General features: G+C 42.5%; 1 protein-coding gene across 1 annotated transcript in view; it reads right to left on the bottom strand.

Annotated features, from left to right (window-relative positions):
* LOC103149317 (AF4/FMR2 family member 2-like) overlaps positions 1-22,925 on the bottom strand; it is a gene marked incomplete at its 5' end in the record, with an annotated part of 41,069 nt that extends 18,144 nt beyond the window's left edge. Inside the window, 15 exons of the mRNA XM_016679801.1 lie at positions 29-162; positions 379-619; positions 4,617-4,732; positions 4,818-5,732; positions 8,270-8,499; positions 9,074-9,096; positions 9,166-9,299; positions 9,516-9,756; positions 13,754-13,869; positions 13,955-14,869; positions 17,407-17,599; positions 19,446-19,661; positions 19,749-19,899; positions 19,980-20,085; positions 22,767-22,925. Of these exons, the coding sequence (XP_016535287.1) occupies positions 29-162; positions 379-619; positions 4,617-4,732; positions 4,818-5,732; positions 8,270-8,499; positions 9,074-9,096; positions 9,166-9,299; positions 9,516-9,756; positions 13,754-13,869; positions 13,955-14,869; positions 17,407-17,599; positions 19,446-19,661; positions 19,749-19,899; positions 19,980-20,085; positions 22,767-22,925 (3,890 nt within the window). The remainder of the gene's footprint in view (positions 1-28; positions 163-378; positions 620-4,616; positions 4,733-4,817; positions 5,733-8,269; positions 8,500-9,073; positions 9,097-9,165; positions 9,300-9,515; positions 9,757-13,753; positions 13,870-13,954; positions 14,870-17,406; positions 17,600-19,445; positions 19,662-19,748; positions 19,900-19,979; positions 20,086-22,766) is intronic.
* Positions 22,926-23,858: the final 933 nt, after the last annotated feature.

Below are 23,858 nucleotides of genomic sequence, written 5' to 3'. Positions count from 1 at the left end.
TCTCATATTTGCGTGAGCGTCTACTTACGTGTCGGTGAACGACAGTCTCGGCCTTCGCGGTTCGGACTGGCCCATCATCGCCTCGGACCACACCTCGGAGTCCGAGTGGCCGTTGGCATGGTAACCGTCTCCGCCAGGTTTATCGCAGTGGGAGTCCATGTCCTGAGGTGGAGAGGCCATTGATATTCATAGTTTCGACAATAAAAACCTGCATGACAATTAGATGGCCACTTAAACGCAACCGTTGTCCTTCCACTTAGTTTTAACGGCCACATTCCTGCTCTCTGAGTGTGCCATTAAACTTACAGGTCCTGCATTACCAGAATGTGAATAAATCCAGGCCATTTCATATTCGCTGACCTCCAGGAGAACACTTACCCCGCCGTTTCTAGCGTGAGCCGTCGCCTTCCCTTCGCCCCGCCGGTGTCTGTGCGACGAGGCGGCGGCGGCAGCAGAGGATGCCGAGCAGGGCAGCATCCCCACCGCACCGGCCTCTTCGGTGAGGGAGGGGCCGCCGTCGCAGGCCCGCTTGCGGGGGGGCTCGTCGGACAGCGGCGACAGCAGCGGGGGCAGCAGCTTGTCGTCACGCCGCCGGGTCTGCTTCCTGTTCAGAGAGCCGCTGAACGCCAACAACAAGGGCGATAGAGAAGATTAATTCATATGTTCTTATTACTGGTTTACTTATGTTTAAAAAAAAAACAGCTTTATATGTGTGAAAAAACTTTACACCCCAGATCCATTTCAAGCCCAGAGTGAGAAACTAAATACATGTGATTGTGAAGTTTAGCATAGCTAGCATAGCTAGCATAGCACGAAACTGAAACGTTTCTGACAAGAATCGAACTGAAAATAATGAGACATGAGATAGAAATCATGCTAAAATAATGTAGCAATTATTGAATAGTGAACGAACAAAAACATTCTAAAAGTCGATGTGTCTTTACATATTTTCTAGCTTTGCCTGTGGGTTTGTAAAGGCGTTGTACAGCTGGAAGCCAAAGCAGCTTGGGGGAACATAATGTGGAACAACAGCAGCTTAAACGAACCTTGAGGAGAAAACCCAGAGTGGAAAAACTCCTGGAGGAGCTTAAAACAACCAGACAAAACTTCTCTCATCATCAGTCTGACGTCTCCTCACTGGACCAATCGGAGTCGTCCAGAGATTTAAATATCACATTTGGAAAACCATTTCACGGCTTCTAAAACTGTACTTTTCGTCCCCTTGCTGCACATTCGTGATTATTCCCTCGGCCGCCTTGTTGGAGCTCCGGTGACTCATATTGTTTGCAACACAAGTGATAATATTTTTATGTTTTTCCTCTCCCTGGAAACTCTGGGGGGTTTGATGCAGCTAGAAAGTTGCTGAGCTCACAGAACAGGGCCCCAGGCACCGACATTAGAGATGATATACAAAATAAGGCAGACAAAGACTAATTACTTGCAGTATAGAGAGAGAGAGAGAGAGTGTGTGTGTGTGTGTGTGCATGTGTGTGTGGATATTTGAGGGTGTGTGTATGCCTTTGTGCCTGCGTGCAGCATAACTGTCGTTTTGGATATTCTAATTTGCATGCGTAAGGTGTTAAGTTTTCTCCTCCCTAACAGGATATTTTTTTCTCTCTGTATATCTTGTTGAGTTATATACTCACAGTAATATATGGCTTTATGATCAACAAGCTCTTTTATTGCTCTTGTGTTCCCAACACTGAGACAAATCTAATACGAAAAGAGATAAAGCTGCTTCATTTTTATATATGGGAGAATGTGGGGAGGTGCAAAACAACTTTGCCTTCAGTGAGAATATAATTCTGGCCCGTGTTAAATAATTAACTGTGACTAGTCAGTTCAGTTTTATTCACCACACCCAGGCTGACTATTTTAAGACTTAAAAATGTAGAAACTGCTTGAACTGGACCTGAACCCAACATGAAGTAGGCAAAGAGAAGCTTCCTGGGAGAGGAAAACCCACTGAAAGCTCACAGGGCGAGATGGACTTAAAACTTTATCGCAATATTTTGTGGTACTATTGTGATATAGCTAAAGATTATTATATAAAAAAATCTATCATTTTTTTAGACAACTGTAGGGTTGTGACTTTATGGCAAAGCAATTACAGTGCCACAAATCCAAATATTGTTCTTGAAAAATATCCCCATTTACAACAAGCTACAGGATGTAACTTACTCAAAAAGGCTGTGGTTTACATCACTAGCTGATGCTACATGGTTAGCATTGAGATGCTATCTTAGGTTTGAATAACTTTGCTAACAGGCTAACTCCTTTTAGCACATCAGCAGTGTTTTCCAGCATCTCATCAGACGATTTCTTAAAAAATTAACCCCTAATGGGCCAAGAGAAGCAACCTTGTCATCCATCGTTGTTAGTGGATGTCGTCTGTGCGCCAGATTTACGGGTGTACCAAAAACGCGCAAATACAAAGGTTCCGCTAGGAACATTTGCATGTAAAAAAAACAAACAACAAAAAACACACTAACATGCGATTAATCACATTAAAAAATTTTAACACGTTAAAATGTATATAACTATTTAACTGAACTACTCTGTGCATTCTGCCCGACTTGGAAAGGTGATAATCTGAACCATTTAAGTGTGATCAAGAGGAGGCTTTTAATTTCTTCACATTTCGTCTTCAGTTGTAAAACCATGCTGCGTTGTTTTCCTGAGGTAGATCTGAATTCTTCCTGAGCATCAGAGTCATCAGTCCAGCCAGGGAAACACCTGCCAAACGTCGCAGGAAGCTGCTGACTGAGCCTGATGATCTCATCGCCCCGTTCGCAGCTTTCCGCCGAAAAGCCTCCCGGATGATAAACAGAGCGAGGTGACAATCACACAGTGTCACAGGTTCAACCCCCGGTCACCCCGTCCTCCTCCCCCGCGCCTCTTTAAGAAGCCCCAGATGCTATAAAAATATTTCCTCTGTAGCTGTCACACAGGAGCTTATTTACAGCGACAGGCGGCCTAGTCTGTTTTTAAATAATTCACACGGAGAGCTGAAATTCACGCTTTGTCATTCCTGTGTCACATTGTGAATGAAAGTCGCCTTGTGTGGCAGCTTCATTGGTGCAGTGAAAAATATGAAGCGCTGCCAAAAAGACCCGCTCAGCATCGCAGTCATCGGATAACCTCTCCCTCCCCTGGGGACGGCTTGCTCAGTACAGGGAACAGACCGGGAGCGCCGTCTTCCAGTTCACACGAATCTCTAACACACCACAGATGACACCTATGACAGAAGGTGTCATCTGCCTCTTTACACCACAAGAGCAGTAAAAACAAGGAGCCGAGGACCTGATCTCAGAACCAGGGAACAGGAGCTGAAGTACGATGAGAACCTTGGGCTGTTTTTTGTTTTCTGGAGGGAAGTAAAAGTGAAGCCCAAAAGAACAAAAACATAAAACAAAAAGAAAAAACCCTGAATGTTGTTTATTCTCATCCAACTGAACGTGGCAAAAGGCTTTTAAAAAACTGTAAGAAGCTGATTTGAGAAGAACTGGTTTAGAACAACAGAGTAGAGAACTAGAGATGCACAGATATGGACATTTGGGGCGATGCTGATATCTGATGTTTAGGCCTGTAACAAGTGATAAATCAATTAATCACATGATAAATTAAAATGACCTCAATCATTTTAATTTGCATGGTTTATTGTTTTTTCTTTGTTCTTTCTACCAACTAACTTATTACTAAAAGTCTTCAGTCTGGTGTTTTGGAGACGACATAATACTCTCGTTTGATATTTAAATGTGTTAAATGTTCATTACAATTTAAAGTTTATTCACCTTTGAGAATGTGTTCTTGAATTATTTTGCCATTTCCATTATATTAATTGAAAATGGTTTCAAAATAACTACATTATCGTTTATCGCAATAACTTCTGGGACAATTTATCAAGCAGTAATATTTGTTGTCGTGACAGATCTACCGATGTTAACATTTCTGTTATGACTGCTAACCGATATTTACCAATATCATAGATATTCTATACGTTGGATACATTTTCCTGCCCTTTCTAAACCGCGAAACAACGACCTCATCATTGTTATTACTTCTCTGTCATGGTGACCAAACAAAAAGCTCATGACCATCTACCTCCAGAAACACAAACAACAACAAGATGGAAATAAACATGGCTTGTTAAAATCGACTCAGTTTGACTCATCAGACCAATTCTGATATGTTAAGAAAACAGGCCGATATCATTGTTAATGTCGATGTAGTGTGGTTTAGATTTGCAGTTTATGTGACCACTACTTTTGTCTGAATTTGCCTTTATCTATTTAAGTTAGATTAAAATTTGCCACAATCTTTTTTATAAATGTCATAGTTATTGTAGTTAACATGAGCATCTCTTAACTTTTAGCACTTTTAATCATCACACCTCACAGCTTTACATCAGTTTTGCTTTCTGTGTGAGTTAACCTGAGGACCAGCAGTAGTAGATAGGTGCTCCTGACTGAATGATTGATTGATCGATTGATTAATTGATTGATTAATTGATTGATTAATTGATTGCTTGATTGATTGATTGCTTGATTGATTGATTGATTGATTGATTGATTGATTGATTGATGCATGTCTGGTGTTCCCACATCAGAACTTACTCTGCAGAGCTGCTCTTGTGGTTGTGTATTGGAGAGATGCATGGTGGGAGGAGCAGGCAGTCTTTGTCCAGGCGCAGCTTCTTGTTACACTTGACCGGTGATTCTCCGTGGTCCAGCTGGGAACAGAGGACAGGGGCAGTGGGTTAGCTGAGGAGCGACCGGACGGTTTGGGGATCAACATGGCCGTAGTTTAATCAGCACCTTGTGTTTCCTCTTGCTCTTGCTGGTGTGTTTTTCTGTGGGAGCCACCATGTTTGCGGCCGCCTGCCTTCTGTGTTTACCTCCGTTCTCCAGTCTCTCCGTCCGCCCAGCCAGCCTGGGATTACCCTGCTCCTGCCCAGGGGGGTTATCCAGTACCCCCATACCCTGACTAATCTTCTCTCTGTCCCTTGCCACACTCCTCTCCCTTTCCCCAAATCCAAACCTCTCCCTGTCCTCTCTGTCCGTCTGCCTCTCCCTCTCTCCTTGCCTTTCTTTGTCCTTCACTAAACGCTCATTTTCTTCTTCTTGTCTCTCCCCCTTTGTCAGCTTTTGTCTCTCCCTGTCCCTCCCCGCGTTCCCTTCCCGTTCTACAACTCCGATCCTGGCTCTTTCCCCCGCCGTCTGCTCCGGCACCCTGCTGAGGAAGCTCAAGTCGATTTTCACCCACAAACTCTGAACCTCGTGATAATCCCTCAGAGGGGACAGAGCCACATCGTGTCCCACGTTTGACGGCGGTGACGCGGGCTCCGCATCCTTCCCCTGCCCTCCGGGATCGGGAACCGAGTTCCCAAAGGAAGCACTTATGTTGCCGATACTCAGCAGGTTGCCGTTGCTGACGCCATCACCTCCGCTGCCGACTGTGCTGACGCCGTCTTTGACTCGGAGTCCAGTTGCGGCGAACGTGCCCAGACTTCCCGCCCCTGCAGCAGAGCCGAGGCACGGGAGCAGAGGCGCGTGGCTGTGCACGGTGGCCAGCATCTGGGCGCTGATGGACGGGGCTGGCATGGACGGGATCTTGGTGGCTTCCTCGCCATCCGACTGGCATTCCGACGAGGAGGAGGAGGAATCTGTTTCGATGAATTCCCTGGACTTCGGTGTGATTTTGGTGCTGGGACCTCTGTGTTTCCTCTTATCCTGTTACATGGATCAACAGCAAAAAGAAAACAAACAAACAAAAAAAAGAAGCAGAGGGACGTTTAGTCAGTCATATTAAATCCCACATGGTTTGAGTCGTTTCCCCTGGAGCAGGCATGTCAAACTCATTTCATTTTGGGTCACATCAGGATCATGAATGTTCTCAGAGGGACGGTTGTGTCAGAATTTACTGATAAAACTCATTAAACTGTTAAAATATTAATAAACAGCTGTACCTGCCTTTAGCACTTCTTAAAGGGGCAGTGTCATGTAAAGTTAAAGTTTTTGATCTTTACTTCATATTATAAAGTTATTCCGTCATCAAAAACATACCTGAAGTGTGTTTTATTGAGTCTTTCATGCATGTTTGCGAAATCCTTTAATCTCCATGGCAACCATTCGGCCATCCAAAACGCCTAGTTGGACCTTGCTCAGTCAAATTTGATTTATGCAGCACTTTAACAACTGAAGGTAATATAAATGAATAAGTGGCTCAATGTACCTGGAAAACATATAATACTGGGCTTTAAAATTAAAAAATATTGAATATCTTGAGATTTTATTTTATTTTTTTACAATTAAAAATCACTGGTTTTGTGGAGCTAATTTAGAAATATTTACAAGAAATTTTTTAACCCGACATATCGATGTCAAGTTATAGTTTGTGATCAAGTTGGGCTGAGACAGCAGAAGAAAGGAACACTGCCACCTGCATGCAGGCATTAGTAAAGCTTTAGATTATATTTGCAGAAAATTTCCAATAAATTCACAACTGTACATTAGCGGGAAAAAGTGAGGTGATCTGTTAATTTTGCATGAGAAACCCATTGATGTAATTTGGAAGTTCACAGATAAAAAAAGCTTTTATCAATACAATAATATTAGTTATCTTGACGGTTGTATTTTATATGTCCCTCTGGAGTCCAGAGGAAAAAGAAAAAATCCTGACTGCCTTAGAAAAGAGCCCAGCCTCAGCAATCAACCTGCTGAAACAATCCGGCTTATTTACCACGAATTGATGCACTCCTAAACTCCCCAACAAAAGAGATCTGCTGTAGACAAACATTACAATCAAAAACAAAGCCTGTAACTGGATCACCAAACGCGATAATATCATGCAAATTATGCGGCACAAGTTGCCAGCTTGTTCTACTAATCTGTGAAGTGAAAAGAAACATGCTTTGGCTGTGTGACTCCGAATGTCACCAACATTCAGCGCGCACGAGTCACACAGCCGAGCGGACGGCCGTCTGCTCGGCACATGCAAATTAAAAGATGCGTCTAATGTTTCTTATCTACCAGTTCCTTCATAGATGAGTTTGCTTTTGTTGAGAAGCAGAGCTGGTTTGTGAATCCTCGATGCTTTGAGTTGAGATTTTTGTCTCCTGTGAACGCAACAAAGCAAACATAAACAGTACTTTTCTGACAAAGATGTAAAACTTTGCTGCTTTTAATGTGTTAAAAGTGTTCAAACTTTGGATATGTTAAGGTTTTGTCACTTTAGAACCACAAACATCTGTGTATTTTATTGGGGGGTTTGTATCATAGACGAGTTGTTGTGAAGTATTGCAAAAATTATTTTCTAACTTTTTGGCAGCTTTCCTGTCCTGACTGAAGAAATTCAAATGCAAGTTTTATCTGTACGTAGTTGAATCTTGCATCATCATTTTACATTTATAGTAGAAATGAAGCCTCAAAAAGTTATTTTTTATTAAAAAAACAAAACAAACAAAAAAAACTTTTATCTAAAATGATTGAAGATTTAGGCATGCGTTCATTTTTCTTTATGAACACATCCAAGTTGTTGAAAACAAAACTGGTGCAACATGTTTAACACGTCAGTCTTTAATCACTAAAAACACAGCTGCTTTTATACTTACCATAAAATTGCGCAGCTGGAATTACAAAAATAAATTAGCTTAACGGAAACACAGCAATTTAGAAAGAACTCTTTTGATAAAGAGTTTTTAGGATGAGTTGGTTCTTCAGCCGTATCAAAATTAGAGTATTTTGCAAAGCTGCAGTGGAAAATCTTTTCTTTGCGTCAAACAGGTTGCATGACCAACAACAGGATGTTACTACTGGAGGAAAACACGAAGAGACAACAGGAAGTGGTAGGAAGATGATGGTGCAGAGTGTTTATGACTTATCACATGATCAGGTTTATTCACAGATTTTAATTATGTTTCTTATTAAATGGAAACGTTGCAATTGCAAAATTGGAATATTGACAAAGTTTTATACAAATTTGTCATGGAAATGCAGCTAATGAATCCTGATTTATCATGATGAATTTTTTTGGTGACAATCCATCAAAACATTTTTTCTGTTTCTTCATCTGCATAAATCCTGGTTGAGCCACAAAACTAAAGCTATGATCCACGATTCACATTTGAAAATGCCATCTTCATGCTGGAAACCAAAGCGTTTCCGTCAGAATGCGTGAACAATCTGCTACACATGCCGGACCCGGTGCTGAGTTTTCCAGATGTTGGAAAGAGGCGGTGAGGCGTTTTGAGTGGAGAGCCGACGCTGACCTGGTTCACGGTGACAGCAGGAAGAGGCACGGGGTTCTGCTGCAGCGCTGCTGGTGGAGTGGCTGAGCTGGTGGCGCTGCGAGGCTCTTTCCTCGGGGCCGTCTTCCCGCTGAGAGGCTTCCCCCGCGGCCTGGGGGGGTTCTGGTGCTCCAGGGGAGGCGGGGGCAACAGGTCCTTCTCTCTCGCCGCAGGGCTAGTTAGAGGAGACACAAACAACAGGAAGCACGGCGCTCCGAGTTAAGATCAAGCCAGCAGCGAGGCGCGGCGACCCCGGTTACTGATCGCTGCCAAACAGCTGAGCAGAATGTTTGCCTGGGCTAACTCCGGGGGGTGAATGGGTGTTCAAAATGGAAAACTAGATAAATAAATAAATAAATGCAACGGGGTGAAATAATTGAAAACAGCATGAGTTTAACTGAACTAGTCTGGAAGTTTAGGATGCAAGAGAGGAGAGGAATAAGTGAGTGAGGGAGAGAGAAATGAGAAAGAAAACAGGAAGGTGGTTTTGTTCTGCTAATTGGCCTGAAGTCANACAAAATCTTGCCAAATGGTTTTGGTTTAGTTTCCAATGTTACAAATCAAATAATCTACCAGTGAAACTAGTAATTTATTATCAATATTACTAAATTATTGACTTAAGCTCCTAGATCTCGCTGAAAAGTTACTTGTAAGTTAGGTTTAGTCTTACTTTAAGTGTACCAAGATGTTGAAACATGACATGTTGAGTTTTTGCAGCTGCCTTTGTGAGGCTCTGCACATGGAAAACCTGCTTCTTTCTGTCCAGCAGACAGTTTTCCGCTCTACCTCGGTTTTCCAGATGAAACCGTCTTCATAAGGAGAGCAGCTAATGAGCTGCATGTCGCTGAACTCTCATATTTGCGTGAGCGTCTACTTACGTGTCGGTGAACGACAGTCTCGGCCTTCGCGGTTCGGACTGGCCCATCATCGCCTCGGACCACACCTCGGAGTCCGAGTGGCCGTTGGCATGGTAACCGTCTCCGCCAGGTTTATCGCAGTGGGAGTCCATGTCCTGAGGTGGAGAGGCCATTGATATTCATAGTTTCGACAATAAAAATCTGCATGACAATTAGATGGCCACTTAAACGCAACCGTTGTCCTTCCACTTAGTTTTAACGGCCACATTCCTGCTCTCTGAGTGTGCCATTAAACTTACAGGTCCTGCATTACCAGAATGTGAATAAATCCAGGCCATTTCATATTCGCTGACCTCCAGGAGAACACTTACCCCGCCGTTTCTAGCGTGCGCCGTCGCCTTCCCTTCGCCCCGCCGGTGTCTGTGCGACGAGGCGGCGGCGGCAGCAGAGGATGCCGAGCAGGGCAGCATCCCCACCGCACCGGCCTCTTCGGTGAGGGAGGGGCCGCCGTCGCAGGCCCGCTTGCGGGGGGGCTCGTCGGACAGCGGCGACAGCAGCGGGGGCAGCAGCTTGTCGTCACGCCGCCGGGTCTGCTTCCTGTTCAGAGAGCCGCTGAACGCCAACAACAAGGGCGATAGAGAAGATTAATTCATATGTTCTTATTACTGGTTTACTTATGTTTAAAAAAAAAACAGCTTTATATGTGTGAAAAAACTTTACACCCCAGATCCATTTCAAGCCCAGAGTGAGAAACTAAATACATGTGATTGTGAAGTTTAGCATAGCTAGCATAGCTAGCATAGCACGAAACTGAAACGTTTCTGACAAGAATCGAACTGAAAATAATGAGACATGAGATAGAAATCATGCTAAAATAATGTAGCAATTATTGAATAGTGAACGAACAAAAACATTCTAAAAGTCGATGTGTCTTTACATATTTTCTAGCTTTGCCTGTGGGTTTGTAAAGGCGTTGTACAGCTGGAAGCCAAAGCAGCTTGGGGGAACATAATGTGGAACAACAGCAGCTTAAACGAACCTTGAGGAGAAAACCCAGAGTGGAAAAACTCCTGGAGGAGCTTAAAACAACCAGACAAAACTTCTCTCATCATCAGTCTGACGTCTCCTCACTGGACCAATCGGAGTCGTCCAGAGATTTAAATATCACATTTGGAAAACCATTTCACGGCTTCTAAAACTGTACTTTTCGTCCCCTTGCTGCACATTCGTGATTATTCCCTCGGCCGCCTTGTTGGAGCTCCGGTGACTCATATTGTTTGCAACACAAGTGATAATATTTTTATGTTTTTCCTCTCCCTGGAAACTCTGGGGGGTTTGATGCAGCTAGAAAGTTGCTGAGCTCACAGAACAGGGCCCCAGGCACCGACATTAGAGATGATATACAAAATAAGGCAGACAAAGACTAATTACTTGCAGTATAGAGAGAGAGAGAGAGAGTGTGTGTGTGTGTGTGTGCATGTGTGTGTGGATATTTGAGGGTGTGTGTATGCCTTTGTGCCTGCGTGCAGCATAACTGTCGTTTTGGATATTCTAATTTGCATGCGTAAGGTGTTAAGTTTTCTCCTCCCTAACAGGATATTTTTTTCTCTCTGTATATCTTGTTGAGTTATATACTCACAGTAATATATGGCTTTATGATCAACAAGCTCTTTTATTGCTCTTGTGTTCCCAACACTGAGACAAATCTAATACGAAAAGAGATAAAGCTGCTTCATTTTTATATATGGGAGAATGTGGGGAGGTGCAAAACAACTTTGCCTTCAGTGAGAATATAATTCTGGCCCGTGTTAAATAATTAACTGTGACTAGTCAGTTCAGTTTTATTCACCACACCCAGGCTGACTATTTTAAGACTTAAAAATGTAGAAACTGCTTGAACTGGACCTGAACCCAACATGAAGTAGGCAAAGAGAAGCTTCCTGGGAGAGGAAAACCCACTGAAAGCTCACAGGGCGAGATGGACTTAAAACTTTATCGCAATATTTTGTGGTACTATTGTGATATAGCTAAAGATTATTATATAAAAAAATCTATCATTTTTTTAGACAACTGTAGGGTTGTGACTTTATGGCAAAGCAATTACAGTGCCACAAATCCAAATATTGTTCTTGAAAAATATCCCCATTTACAACAAGCTACAGGATGTAACTTACTCAAAAAGGCTGTGGTTTACATCACTAGCTGATGCTACATGGTTAGCATTGAGATGCTATCTTAGGTTTGAATAACTTTGCTAACAGGCTAACTCCTTTTAGCACATCAGCAGTGTTTTCCAGCATCTCATCAGACGATTTCTTAAAAAATTAACCCCTAATGGGCCAAGAGAAGCAACCTTGTCATCCATCGTTGTTAGTGGATGTCGTCTGTGCGCCAGATTTACGGGTGTACCAAAAACGCGCAAATACAAAGGTTCCGCTAGGAACATTTGCATGTAAAAAAAACAAACAACAAAAAACACACTAACATGCGATTAATCACATTAAAAAATTTTAACACGTTAAAATGTATATAACTATTTAACTGAACTACTCTGTGCATTCTGCCCGACTTGGAAAGGTGATAATCTGAACCATTTAAGTGTGATCAAGAGGAGGCTTTTAATTTCTTCACATTTCGTCTTCAGTTGTAAAACCATGCTGCGTTGTTTTCCTGAGGTAGATCTGAATTCTTCCTGAGCATCAGAGTCATCAGTCCAGCCAGGGAAACACCTGCCAAACGTCGCAGGAAGCTGCTGACTGAGCCTGATGATCTCATCGCCCCGTTCGCAGCTTTCCGCCGAAAAGCCTCCCGGATGATAAACAGAGCGAGGTGACAATCACACAGTGTCACAGGTTCAACCCCCGGTCACCCCGTCCTCCTCCCCCGCGCCTCTTTAAGAAGCCCCAGATGCTATAAAAATATTTCCTCTGTAGCTGTCACACAGGAGCTTATTTACAGCGACAGGCGGCCTAGTCTGTTTTTAAATAATTCACACGGAGAGCTGAAATTCACGCTTTGTCATTCCTGTGTCACATTGTGAATGAAAGTCGCCTTGTGTGGCAGCTTCATTGGTGCAGTGAAAAATATGAAGCGCTGCCAAAAAGACCCGCTCAGCATCGCAGTCATCGGATAACCTCTCCCTCCCCTGGGGACGGCTTGCTCAGTACAGGGAACAGACCGGGAGCGCCGTCTTCCAGTTCACACGAATCTCTAACACACCACAGATGACACCTATGACAGAAGGTGTCATCTGCCTCTTTACACCACAAGAGCAGTAAAAACAAGGAGCCGAGGACCTGATCTCAGAACCAGGGAACAGGAGCTGAAGTACGATGAGAACCTTGGGCTGTTTTTTGTTTTCTGGAGGGAAGTAAAAGTGAAGCCCAAAAGAACAAAAACATAAAACAAAAAGAAAAAACCCTGAATGTTGTTTATTCTCATCCAACTGAACGTGGCAAAAGGCTTTTAAAAAACTGTAAGAAGCTGATTTGAGAAGAACTGGTTTAGAACAACAGAGTAGAGAACTAGAGATGCACAGATATGGACATTTGGGGCGATGCTGATATCTGATGTTTAGGCCTGTAACAAGTGATAAATCAATTAATCACATGATAAATTAAAATGACCTCAATCATTTTAATTTGCATGATTTATTGTTTTTTCTTCGTTCTCTCTACCAACTAACTTATTACTAAAAGTCTTCAGTCTGGTGTTTCTGAGACGACATAATACTCTCGTTTGATATTTAAATGTGTTAAATGTTCATTACAATTTAAAGTTTATTCACCTTTGAGAATGTGTTCTTGAATTATTTTGCCATTTCCATTATATTAATTGAAAATGGTTTCAAAATAACTACATTATCGTTTATCGCAATAACTTCTGGGACAATTTATCAAGCAGTAATATTTGTTGTCGTGACAGATCTACCGATGTTAACATTTCTGTTATGACTGCTAACCGATATTTACCAATATCATAGATATTCTATACGTTGGATACATTTTCCTGCCCTTTCTAAACCGCGAAACAACGACCTCATCATTGTTATTACTTCTCTGTCATGGTGACCAAACAAAAAGCTCATGACCATCTACCTCCAGAAACACAAACAACAACAAGATGGAAATAAACATGGCTTGTTAAAATCGACTCAGTTTGACTCATCAGACCAATTCTGATATGTTAAGAAAACAGGCCGATATCATTGTTAATGTCGATGTAGTGTGGTTTAGATTTGCAGTTTATGTGACCACTACTTTTGTCTGAATTTGCCTTTATCTATTTAAGTTAGATTAAAATTTGCCACAATCTTTTTTATAAATGTCATAGTTATTGTAGTTAACATGAGCATCTCTTAACTTTTAGCACTTTTAATCATCACACCTCACAGCTTTACATCAGTTTTGCTTTCTGTGTGAGTTAACCTGAGGACCAGCAGTAGTAGATAGGTGCTCCTGACTGAATGATTGATTGATCGATTGATTAATTGATTGATTAATTGATTGATTAATTGATTGCTTGATTGATTGATTGCTTGATTGATTGATTGATTGATTGATTGATTGATTGATTGATGCATGTCTGGTGTTCCCACATCAGAACTTACTCTGCAGAGCTGCTCTTGTGGTTGTGTATTGGAGAGATGCATGGTGGGAGGAGCAGGCAGTCTTTGTCCAGGCGCAGCTTCTTGTTACACTTGACCGGTGATTCTCCGTGGTCCAGCTGGGAACAGAGGACAGGGGCAGTGGGTTAGCTGAGGAGCGACCGGACGGTTTGGGGATCAACATGGCCGTAGTTTAATCAGCACCTTGTGTTTCCTCTTGCTCTTGCTGGTGTGTTTTTCTGTGGGAGCCACCATGTTTGCGGCCGCCTGCCTTCTGTGTTTACCTCCGTTCTCCAGTCTCTCCGTCCGCCCAGCCAGCCTGGGATTACCCTGCTCCTGCCCAGGGGGGTTATCCAGTACCCCCATACCCTGACTAATCTTCTCTCTGTCCCTTGCCACACTCCTCTCCCTTTCCCCAAATCCAAACCTCTCCCTGTCCTCTCTGTCCGTCTGCCTCTCCCTCTCTCCTTGCCTTTCTTTGTCCTTCACTAAACGCTCATTTTCTTCTTCTTGTCTCTCCCCCTTTGTCAGCTTTTGTCTCTCCCTGTCCCTCCCCGCGTTCCCTTCCCGTTCTACAACTCCGATCCTGGCTCTTTCCCCCGCCGTCTGCTCCGGCACCCTGCTGAGGAAGCTCAAGTCGATTTTCACCCACAAACTCTGAACCTCGTGATAATCCCTCAGAGGGGACAGAGCCACATCGTGTCCCACGTTTGACGGCGGTGACGCGGGCTCCGCATCCTTCCCCTGCCCTCCGGGATCGGGAACCGAGTTCCCAAAGGAAGCACTTATGTTGCCGATACTCAGCAGGTTGCCGTTGCTGACGCCATCACCTCCGCTGCCGACTGTGCTGACGCCGTCTTTGACTCGGAGTCCAGTTGCGGCGAACGTGCCCAGACTTCCCGCCCCTGCAGCAGAGCCGAGGCACGGGAGCAGAGGCGCGTGGCTGTGCACGGTGGCCAGCATCTGGGCGCTGATGGACGGGGCTGGCATGGACGGGATCTTGGTGGCTTCCTCGCCATCCGACTGGCATTCCGACGAGGAGGAGGAGGAATCTGTTTCGATGAATTCCCTGGACTTCGGTGTGATTTTGGTGCTGGGACCTCTGTGTTTCCTCTTATCCTGTTACATGGATCAACAGCAAAAAGAAAACAAACAAACAAAAAAAAGAAGCAGAGGGACGTTTAGTCAGTCATATTAAATCCCACATGGTTTGAGTCGTTTCCCCTGGAGCAGGCATGTCAAACTCATTTCATTTTGGGTCACATCAGGATCATGAATGTTCTCAGAGGGACGGTTGTGTCAGAATTTACTGATAAAACTCATTAAACTGTTAAAATATTAATAAACAGCTGTACCTGCCTTTAGCACTTCTTAAAGGGGCAGTGTCATGTAAAGTTAAAGTTTTTGATCTTTACTTCATATTATAAAGTTATTCCGTCATCAAAAACATACCTGAAGTGTGTTTTATTGAGTCTTTCATGCATGTTTGCGAAATCCTTTAATCTCCATGGCAACCATTCGGCCATCCAAAACGCCTAGTTGGACCTTGCTCAGTCAAATTTGATTTATGCAGCACTTTAACAACTGAAGGTAATATAAATGAATAAGTGGCTCAATGTACCTGGAAAACATATAATACTGGGCTTTAAAATTAAAAAATATTGAATATCTTGAGATTTTATTTTATTTTTTTACAATTAAAAATCACTGGTTTTGTGGAGCTAATTTAGAAATATTTACAAGAAATTTTTTAACCCGACATATCGATGTCAAGTTATAGTTTGTGATCAAGTTGGGCTGAGACAGCAGAAGAAAGGAACACTGCCACCTGCATGCAGGCATTAGTAAAGCTTTAGATTATATTTGCAGAAAATTTCCAATAAATTCACAACTGTACATTAGCGGGAAAAAGTGAGGTGATCTGTTAATTTTGCATGAGAAACCCATTGATGTAATTTGGAAGTTCACAGATAAAAAAAGCTTTTATCAATACAATAATATTAGTTATCTTGACGGTTGTATTTTATATGTCCCTCTGGAGTCCAGAGGAAAAAGAAAAAATCCTGACTGCCTTAGAAAAGAGCCCAGCCTCAGCAATCAACCTGCTGAAACAATCCGGCTTATTTACCACGAATTGATGCACTCCTAAACTCCCCAACAAAAGAGATCTGCTGTAGACAAACATTACAATCAAAAACAAAGCCTGTAACTGGATCACCAAACGCGATAATATCATGCAAATTATGCGGCACAAGTTGCCAGCTTGTTCTACTAATCTGTGAAGTGAAAAGAAACATGCTTTGGCTGTGTGACTCCGAATGTCACCAACATTCAGCGCGCACGAGTCACACAGCCGAGCGGACGGCCGTCTGCTCGGCACATGCAAATGAAAAGATGCGTCTAATGTTTCTTATCTACCAGTTCCTTCATAGATGAGTTTGCTTTTGTTGAGAAGCAGAGCTGGTTTGTGAATCCTCGATGCTTTGAGTTGAGATTTTTGTCTCCTGTGAACGCAACAAAGCAAACATAAGCAGTACTTTTCTGACAAAGATGTAAAACTTTGCTGCTTTTAATGTGTTAAAAGTGTTCAAACTTTGGATATGTTCAGGTTTTGTCACTTTAGAACCACAAACATCTGTGTATTTTATTGGGGGGTTTGTATCATAGACGAGTTGTAGTGAAGTATTGCAAAAATTATTTTCTAACTTTTTGGCAGCTTTCCTGTCCTGACTGAAGAAATTCAAATGCAAGTTTTATCTGTACGTAGTTGAATCTTGCATCATCATTTTACATTTATAGTAGAAATGAAGCCTCAAAAAGTTATTTTTTATTAAAAAAACAAAACAAACAAAAAAAACTTTTATCTAAAATGATTGAAGATTTAGGCATGCGTTCATTTTTCTTTATGAACACATCCAAGTTGTTGAAAACAAAAGTGGTGCAACATGTTTAACACGTCAGTCTTTAATCACTAAAAACACAGCTGCTTTTATACTTACCATAAAATTGCGCAGCTGGAATTACAAAAATAAATTAGCTTAACGGAAACACAGCAATTTAGAAAGAACTCTTTGGATAAAGAGTTTTTAGGATGAGTTGGTTCTTCAGCCGTATCAAAATTAGAGTATTTTGCAAAGCTGCAGTGGAAAATCTTTTCTTTGCGTCAAACAGGTTGCATGACCAACAACAGGATGTTACTACTGGAGGAAAACACGAAGAGACAACAGGAAGTGGTAGGAAGATGATGGTGCAGAGTGTTTATGACTTATCACATGATCAGGTTTATTCACAGATTTTAATTATGTTTCTTATTAAATGGAAACGTTGCAATTGCAAAATTGGAATATTGACAAAGTTTTATACAAATTTGTCATGGAAATGCAGCTAATGACTCCTGATTTATTATGATGCATTTTTTTGGTGACAATTCAGCAAAACTTTTTTTCTGTCTCTTCATCTGCATAAATCCTGGTTGAGCCACAAAACTAAAGCTATGATCCACGATTCACATTTGAAAATGCCATCTTCATGCTGGAAACCAAAGCGTTTCCGTCAGAATGCGTGAACAATCTGCTACACATGCCGGACCCGGTGCTGAGTTTTCCAGATGTTGGAAAGAGGCGGTGAGGCGTTTTGAGTGGAGAGCCGACGCTGACCTGGTTCACGGTGACAGCAGGAAGAGGCACGGGGTTCTGCTGCAGCGCTGCTGGTGGAGTGGCTGAGCTGGTGGCGCTGCGAGGCTCTTTCCTCGGGGCCGTCTTCCCGCTGAGAGGCTTCCCCCGCGGCCTGGGGGGGTTCTGGTGCTCCAGGGGAGGCGGGGGCAACAGGTCCTTCTCTCTCGCCGCAGGGCTAGTTAGAGGAGACACAAACAACAGGAAGCACGGCGCTCCGAGTTAAGATCAAGCCGGCAGCGAGGCGCGGCGACCCCGGTTACTGATCGCTGCCAAACAGCTGAGCAGAATGTTTGCCTGGGCTAACTCCGGGGGGTGAATGGGTGTTCAAAATGGAAAACTAGATAAATAAATAAATAAATGCAACGGGGTGAAATAATTGAAAACAGCATGAGTTTAACTGAACTAGTCTGGAAGTTTAGGATGCAAGAGAGGAGAGGAATAAGTGAGTGAGGGAGAGAGAAATGAGAAAGAAAACAGGAAGGTGGTTTTGTTCTGCTAATTGGCCTGAAGTCAAGCTGAGCAACGAGTTTAACGTCGGTTCCACTAAATCCACTGTGGGAAATCACAGTCCTGAAAACCTCAGACTAAATATTAATCCACTACATCACGCTTTACACACACTCATCATCTGCAATCATTTCCTTGGATTTTTGAGCTTTTTATAATGCATTTGAGCTGCTTTGTGATGCTTATGCAACATAAAACTTCACAGAGTTTAAAAAACAAGAAGCATGTGACGTTTTTCTCCCAAAACCCATCGGGGATCTACACTGACCAAACGCTCTAAGTAGCCAAAGCTTCCAGCTCTGGGTGAATATTTGACCCGTCTTCTAGTCAGAAATGGTAAAACTGATAACGGTTGAATAGTTTCCTGATCTGGGCTTTTACTACAACCCATAAACCTGAAAAGGCCAGAGCCATTCCTGAAGGTTAATGTTAGCCTGATTTATCCACTCCAAAACCGGCTTGGGTGTGTAGCTTGAGAGGATGTGTGTGTGTTTGGGATTATTGTCTTGTTGATACACACACTTGTGTCCGAGTTTCAACCATTTTGACTAAACTTTCTGTTTCAGATGAAAGGAAGCTGCTAACAGGGTTTCTACAGGTTTCACCAACTCAAATGTAAGATGTTTCTAAAAGACGGTTATGAATGAAATTTAAGATCCGTATCATGACAGAAATGTACAAAAGAAAATCACATTTTGTATAGAGCCCAGAAAGCACATGGCATCGTGCAACAGAAGTGGAGAAGACAAACATCGTCCAGCCAACCAGCGATCATTTACCAACAGACACATATAAAGCTAGCAAACGCAACTTAGCAGCTAGTTAGCAGTAGCCTCACTCACAGGACGGAAAGAAGATGTCTGCATGCGACTCAAATGAACATTTTGTTGTGGCTTGATTATTTAATATTCTATATTCTATGTAGTTTATTTTTTCTCATGAAACTTTTGTCAAGCAAAAAGTTTGAGTCGCACAAACTCACACAGACATCTCAGATTATTTCACTTAAAACAAATACTTTTTCATCAATAAGGCGTTATTGTCTTACAACAAGCTTCTGCTTCTTACTGAAAAGTTACTTGTCTTATTTCAAATTTACTAAGATATTTGCACCAGACCAAAAACACTTGGTAGGATTTTGTGTTTTTGCAGTGCAGTCGGGGTTAAATGTCCAGCCACAGCTCTTTGTCCTCTGATCTTAGTGGTGAAACATTCTTTATGTGGTGATTTGTGTTTTGATAATATCAGAACAACACAGTACTACTCATCAAAATATTCCAGGAACCCTCCTATTGATGATCATCATCTGTTCTTTCTTTCCTCTCTTTGGGAATTAAAAACACCTGAAAACCTTAAAAGTCTTTGTTTTAACTGTGTGTTAGCTGCCTGGTTGGATCATGTGAACTGTTTTAGCCTCAAGCAGTGAAAATTCCCCATGCGACTCGTGTTTTTGTCCGGGCTCCTGCTGGTTCTGAGAGGTGTAAAGCAGCCGGCTCCGTCCTCTCCTCCGTTACCTGTGCTGGTTGGTCCGGCTCCATGCCTGGTTCTGGTTCTCCTCCACGCTGCTGGACCTCTCAGCCCGGCGCGGCTGCTTCTTCCCGGTGGTGTTCCTCCTCGGGGCCGGGACCTCCTGCCCCGACAGCAGGCCTGGCGACAGCCTCATCTTTGACCTCTGACCCTCCCCGGCGGCCTTCTGGCCCAGCTTGGCTTTGGCCTTCTCCCTGCCCGGGCTGAACGGAGCAGAAACAACAGTTCACCTCTACTGACACTTTGCTGAGCGGCCGGCTAGCATTCCTTTATAAAGAAAACACACGAACCAGAAGCCGGTCCTGCTGTCTTTGTGCTCCGCCGCGGGGGCAGCAGGGACAGGTGTGCCGCCGGACCCACAGGGCTTGGTCTTGGCAGCGGTGCCCACTCCTGGTGCTTCATTCCGGGGAGAAAATGTCTGCGGATCCTGGCTGATGGAGCCTTAACAGATTTACCCAGGATTAGTTGTTCTGTTCTTTTGATCAAACCAGAATGTGCTTTGAGTTTTGCTCTCCACTAACCTGCACCATGATGCTCCTGCTGTGTGGGGACCAGCGGTTTGGTCTGAGCCTGGACTTTGTTCAACCAGCTGTCCAGTTGCCACTTGTTAGTGGAAGGGGGCTCCGGCTGCAGAGAGGACAAAAAACCCCCAAAACAAAACAAACAAAAAACACAACTTTATTAATATTTCAGCAGGCGCTCTCTGCAGCTCCTGCACTTTATCAGAGAGGAATCATAACTAAATTTCCTTCGGTCATAAACAAGTGAGAAACTCTGCGCGCCTCTAAAAATAATGAAACCGTCTCCGGATGAAGAATCTTTACAGAGGAATGTAAAAGTATTGCGTTTCTTGTGGTTATTGTATCACGCCGTGCTGGAAGCTCTTTATTGCATATGTGGAAGCTGCGGCGCTGCCGTCGTTTTCTCCCCCCGCGTTTCTGCGTTTCTCCAAGTGTGTTAGACCGCATAAGCCTATAAAAGCAGGCAGCGTCGAGCCATTAAAATAATGTGATAACTAATGGCATGACTCGCTCCTCTGCGGTTGGGATCTTTATGGCTTTCGGAGCATAAAGCTTTTTTTGCTCCGCGGGACGAGGCGGCTTAGCAACGGTCTGGGTTGGAGCGAAGCAAACAGCCAGTGGATCAGGGAGAATAAAACCCTAAAGTCCAACTTACTCTTTAAAATGTAAGCCAAGTTTTGGACACTTGACTTGTATTTTTATTTTTTGAGTCATAGTTCTGCCTCATGAGCTGAAGTTGTTGGAAAAGGCAATCTGGGAACACAACTTTTCCACCTGAATCTGCAGAGCAGCTCATGTATTTATCTACCTGTGTGAATACAGCAGCCAACATGAGGGGTAACTTATTATTTTCTATTAGTTTCTCATAGATCGCCTCAGTTAGCTTAAATTGGTAGCGTATGAGTAGCAGTAGACACAATGAAAAACAACAACAGCAGCAGCCTGCACAGGATGCAAACAAACAAGAACAATCATAAGTTTTTGCCTCATTTTTGAATTATTAGCTTATGGGGGTATTCAGCTGCTCCTTTTTCTAACTTCCTGTTGCATATAGCTGTGCTGTAGTGATAACATTGATAAATTTGCACTACAGCGAATTGATTTTAAAATATATATATACTGACAACCCCACCAAGCACCCAACAATAATCTTTTAGAACATTTTTTGTTGTTTTTTAATTACTGAAGAGAAAACCCCCCCAAAAAAAACAAAAAAAAAATAATTTGGGAAAATAAGAAAATCTTTTCTTTGCTCACTTAAGAGCCTTTAATTAAACTTTACTTAAACATTTTATATTTACTATAAGTATATTAACACAAGCAGTTCATGTTGAATGTTTAATAATCTTTATCATTCACCCCATGACATTTTAGATGCTAAACACTTATTTGAGAATGTAATGATTATAAATACAATTTTCTTGTTACAAACTAATAAGCATTGAGAGCACAAGTTTTAGTTTATTATGGATTTTCTCTAATCCACACAAAGTACATAAAATACAGACTCAAATCTATACATTTTGATAAATGCTCGTCAACAAGTTGCAGAGAAACCATCCACTTTTTGTAGCCAGCAGTAAGCGTAAACAGTAAGTTTACTTTTTTATTATCCAAAATTTCCTGTGCAAATCATACACAATAATATTATAACAATGCGCTCTGTACACACTTGCACTGTTATGTTTGCTGTTTTTTTATGAGAACCCAAATGGAAGACACAATGCAGTTTGGGATTTAAAAATGGCAGAAACGTAAAGAAAGACACGAGGAGAATCAACATGAGAACCAGGGGAAGTGCAACAGTGAGAGAGAAACCAAGGAGCTTAAATACTATGGAGACCTGATGAGTAACATGGAAAACAGGTGCAATCAACAGAAAGCAGAGCAGCTGGGGACAATCTGGACAGAGAACTGAGAAGATTAATAATGGGCAACAGAGAAACTGAATGGAAACGATGAGGATCCAACTAATCTAAGCTAAACCACTTCAGAGACTAAACCTGAATACACACAGCAGGATACCGAAACATTCAATATCATGGAATGAACTAATGTGGAGAGACACTGAAATAATTAAAATGTAAACACAAGAGAGAACCAAAACTCAGATAGAAGTGGACTATGACCAGTTCTTCATAAATCTGACTGAATATTTGAAATATCATGGATATCAGGACACACTTTAAAGGAGCAGTATCACACATTTTCCAGGCACATCGTGCCATTTCATAGAACAACCTATGAAACTATATTACCCTGGTTGCACTAAGACATAGCCATAAATACGCTACATATACTAAGTATGACTTAAAAGAAATATGACTTTGTGATTTAACGCCTTGAAATTGGGCCTCTGTCCCTTTAAGAAGCTCCTGCTCTTTCTGGAACTCTGCCTTCAGGAAGTCATCACAACATGGCTGCTCTATTAACCCAATGTTTTTACCAGCGTTGCTCTGAGAAGTAGCTGGTATGATGAGCTCAGCTGTTCCACCAGGTGTTTGCTAATTGTTGCTGGCTAGTCTGCAGGAGCTGAGTGGGGGAGTCGCGTAAGCTTAGAAACTGCAACTCCAAGGAAGAGCGGCGTCTCAAAGGCGGTGCTGGGTGCCAGCTTAATGGTTGCCATGGAGATGAAAGGATTCCTCAAACATGCATCAAAGAATCAAGGCAGCAATCCATGTATGTTTTTGATGAGGGGATAACATTAAAACATGACATAAAGCTCAAAAAAGCGAGTCTCACATGATACGGCCCCTTTCGGCTCTCACTGTAAACGTCAGACTTTACCTCTGGAGTGTTTGTACGGGAAGCCTGGTTGTAGTCGCTGTCACTGGAGCTGCTCTCCGACTCGTCCGTGTCAGACTCGGAGCTGCTCTCTGATTCGCTGCTGCTCCCCGACGCACCGCTACAGGCCAGGAAAGGAAGGAGGAAAAAAAAGACGACAACATGTCACAACGGCAACAAACCAAAACCGTTGAAACAAGAAGGCGATGAGGCACAATGATGGACACCGGCGCTGGTAACGAGGTGCGTGTCAGACAAGCTCCAGAATGAAGTTTCAGACTCCTAAAATGAATCGTAGGAAAGTTTTAAAGTGTTTGACGGCTTGAAAAAATCCAAAGGTGGAAAACGGTTCAGTTTTTCAGCCTAGGTTCTTTTTTTTTGTGTCCGTGTTTATTGATTCCAACCATTCAAAGTAAAGCTCCTTTTTCATTAGATTAAAAAAAAAAAAGTCTGTTTAAAACATGAAAATCTCACTAATGTAGCCAACACATTTTCTTTACTGCTGTAAAATAAAACCCAGCTGTCTTTTTTTATTCATCCTGCCAGTGAATTACAGTCTGTATACCAAAGGCTCTTAAGTCACATCTGTGGGATATGTGCTGCATCACATGTACCAGCAACACTAATATCTAAGATACGAACATGACAGCTTTATGATGAAGCCTTCCTGCAGGGGCATTCACTTTACATCCAAACTTTACAGTGCGGAGGCATTATTTTTTAGGAGCTCCACATGACTAACTGCGCCATATTGTAAAGCCATTTTATCCTCAGGCTGTGAAAACAAAACAAATCCATCAGAAAGCGAGAGATAGCAGGAACATTAAGAGAAGCCAAATCAAAAGTCCTCATACCTTTCTAGGAAAAGAATGTAATTTTGTGCTTGGCAACATAAAATGTCCTGGAAGGCAACACAAGACAGAATAATCTCTTTATACCACAAAGAGAGGAATATTATTGTTAGACTGCTATAAAAAGAAGATTTTACCAGCATGAAAGCATTTTGTCCCACGCACACACACACACACACGCACACACCTTCCCCCTGTCAGCTATATAAATCTCAACATCAGTTCAGACTTTATGAAACATTTT

Source organism: Poecilia formosa, unplaced genomic scaffold, assembly GCF_000485575.1.
Source record: "Poecilia formosa unplaced genomic scaffold, Poecilia_formosa-5.1.2 Scaffold221, whole genome shotgun sequence".
Classification (NCBI taxonomy): Eukaryota; Metazoa; Chordata; class Actinopteri; order Cyprinodontiformes; family Poeciliidae; genus Poecilia; species Poecilia formosa.
The sequence above is the reverse complement of the archived record's forward strand: the minus strand, read 5'-3'. Positions and strand labels throughout refer to the sequence as shown.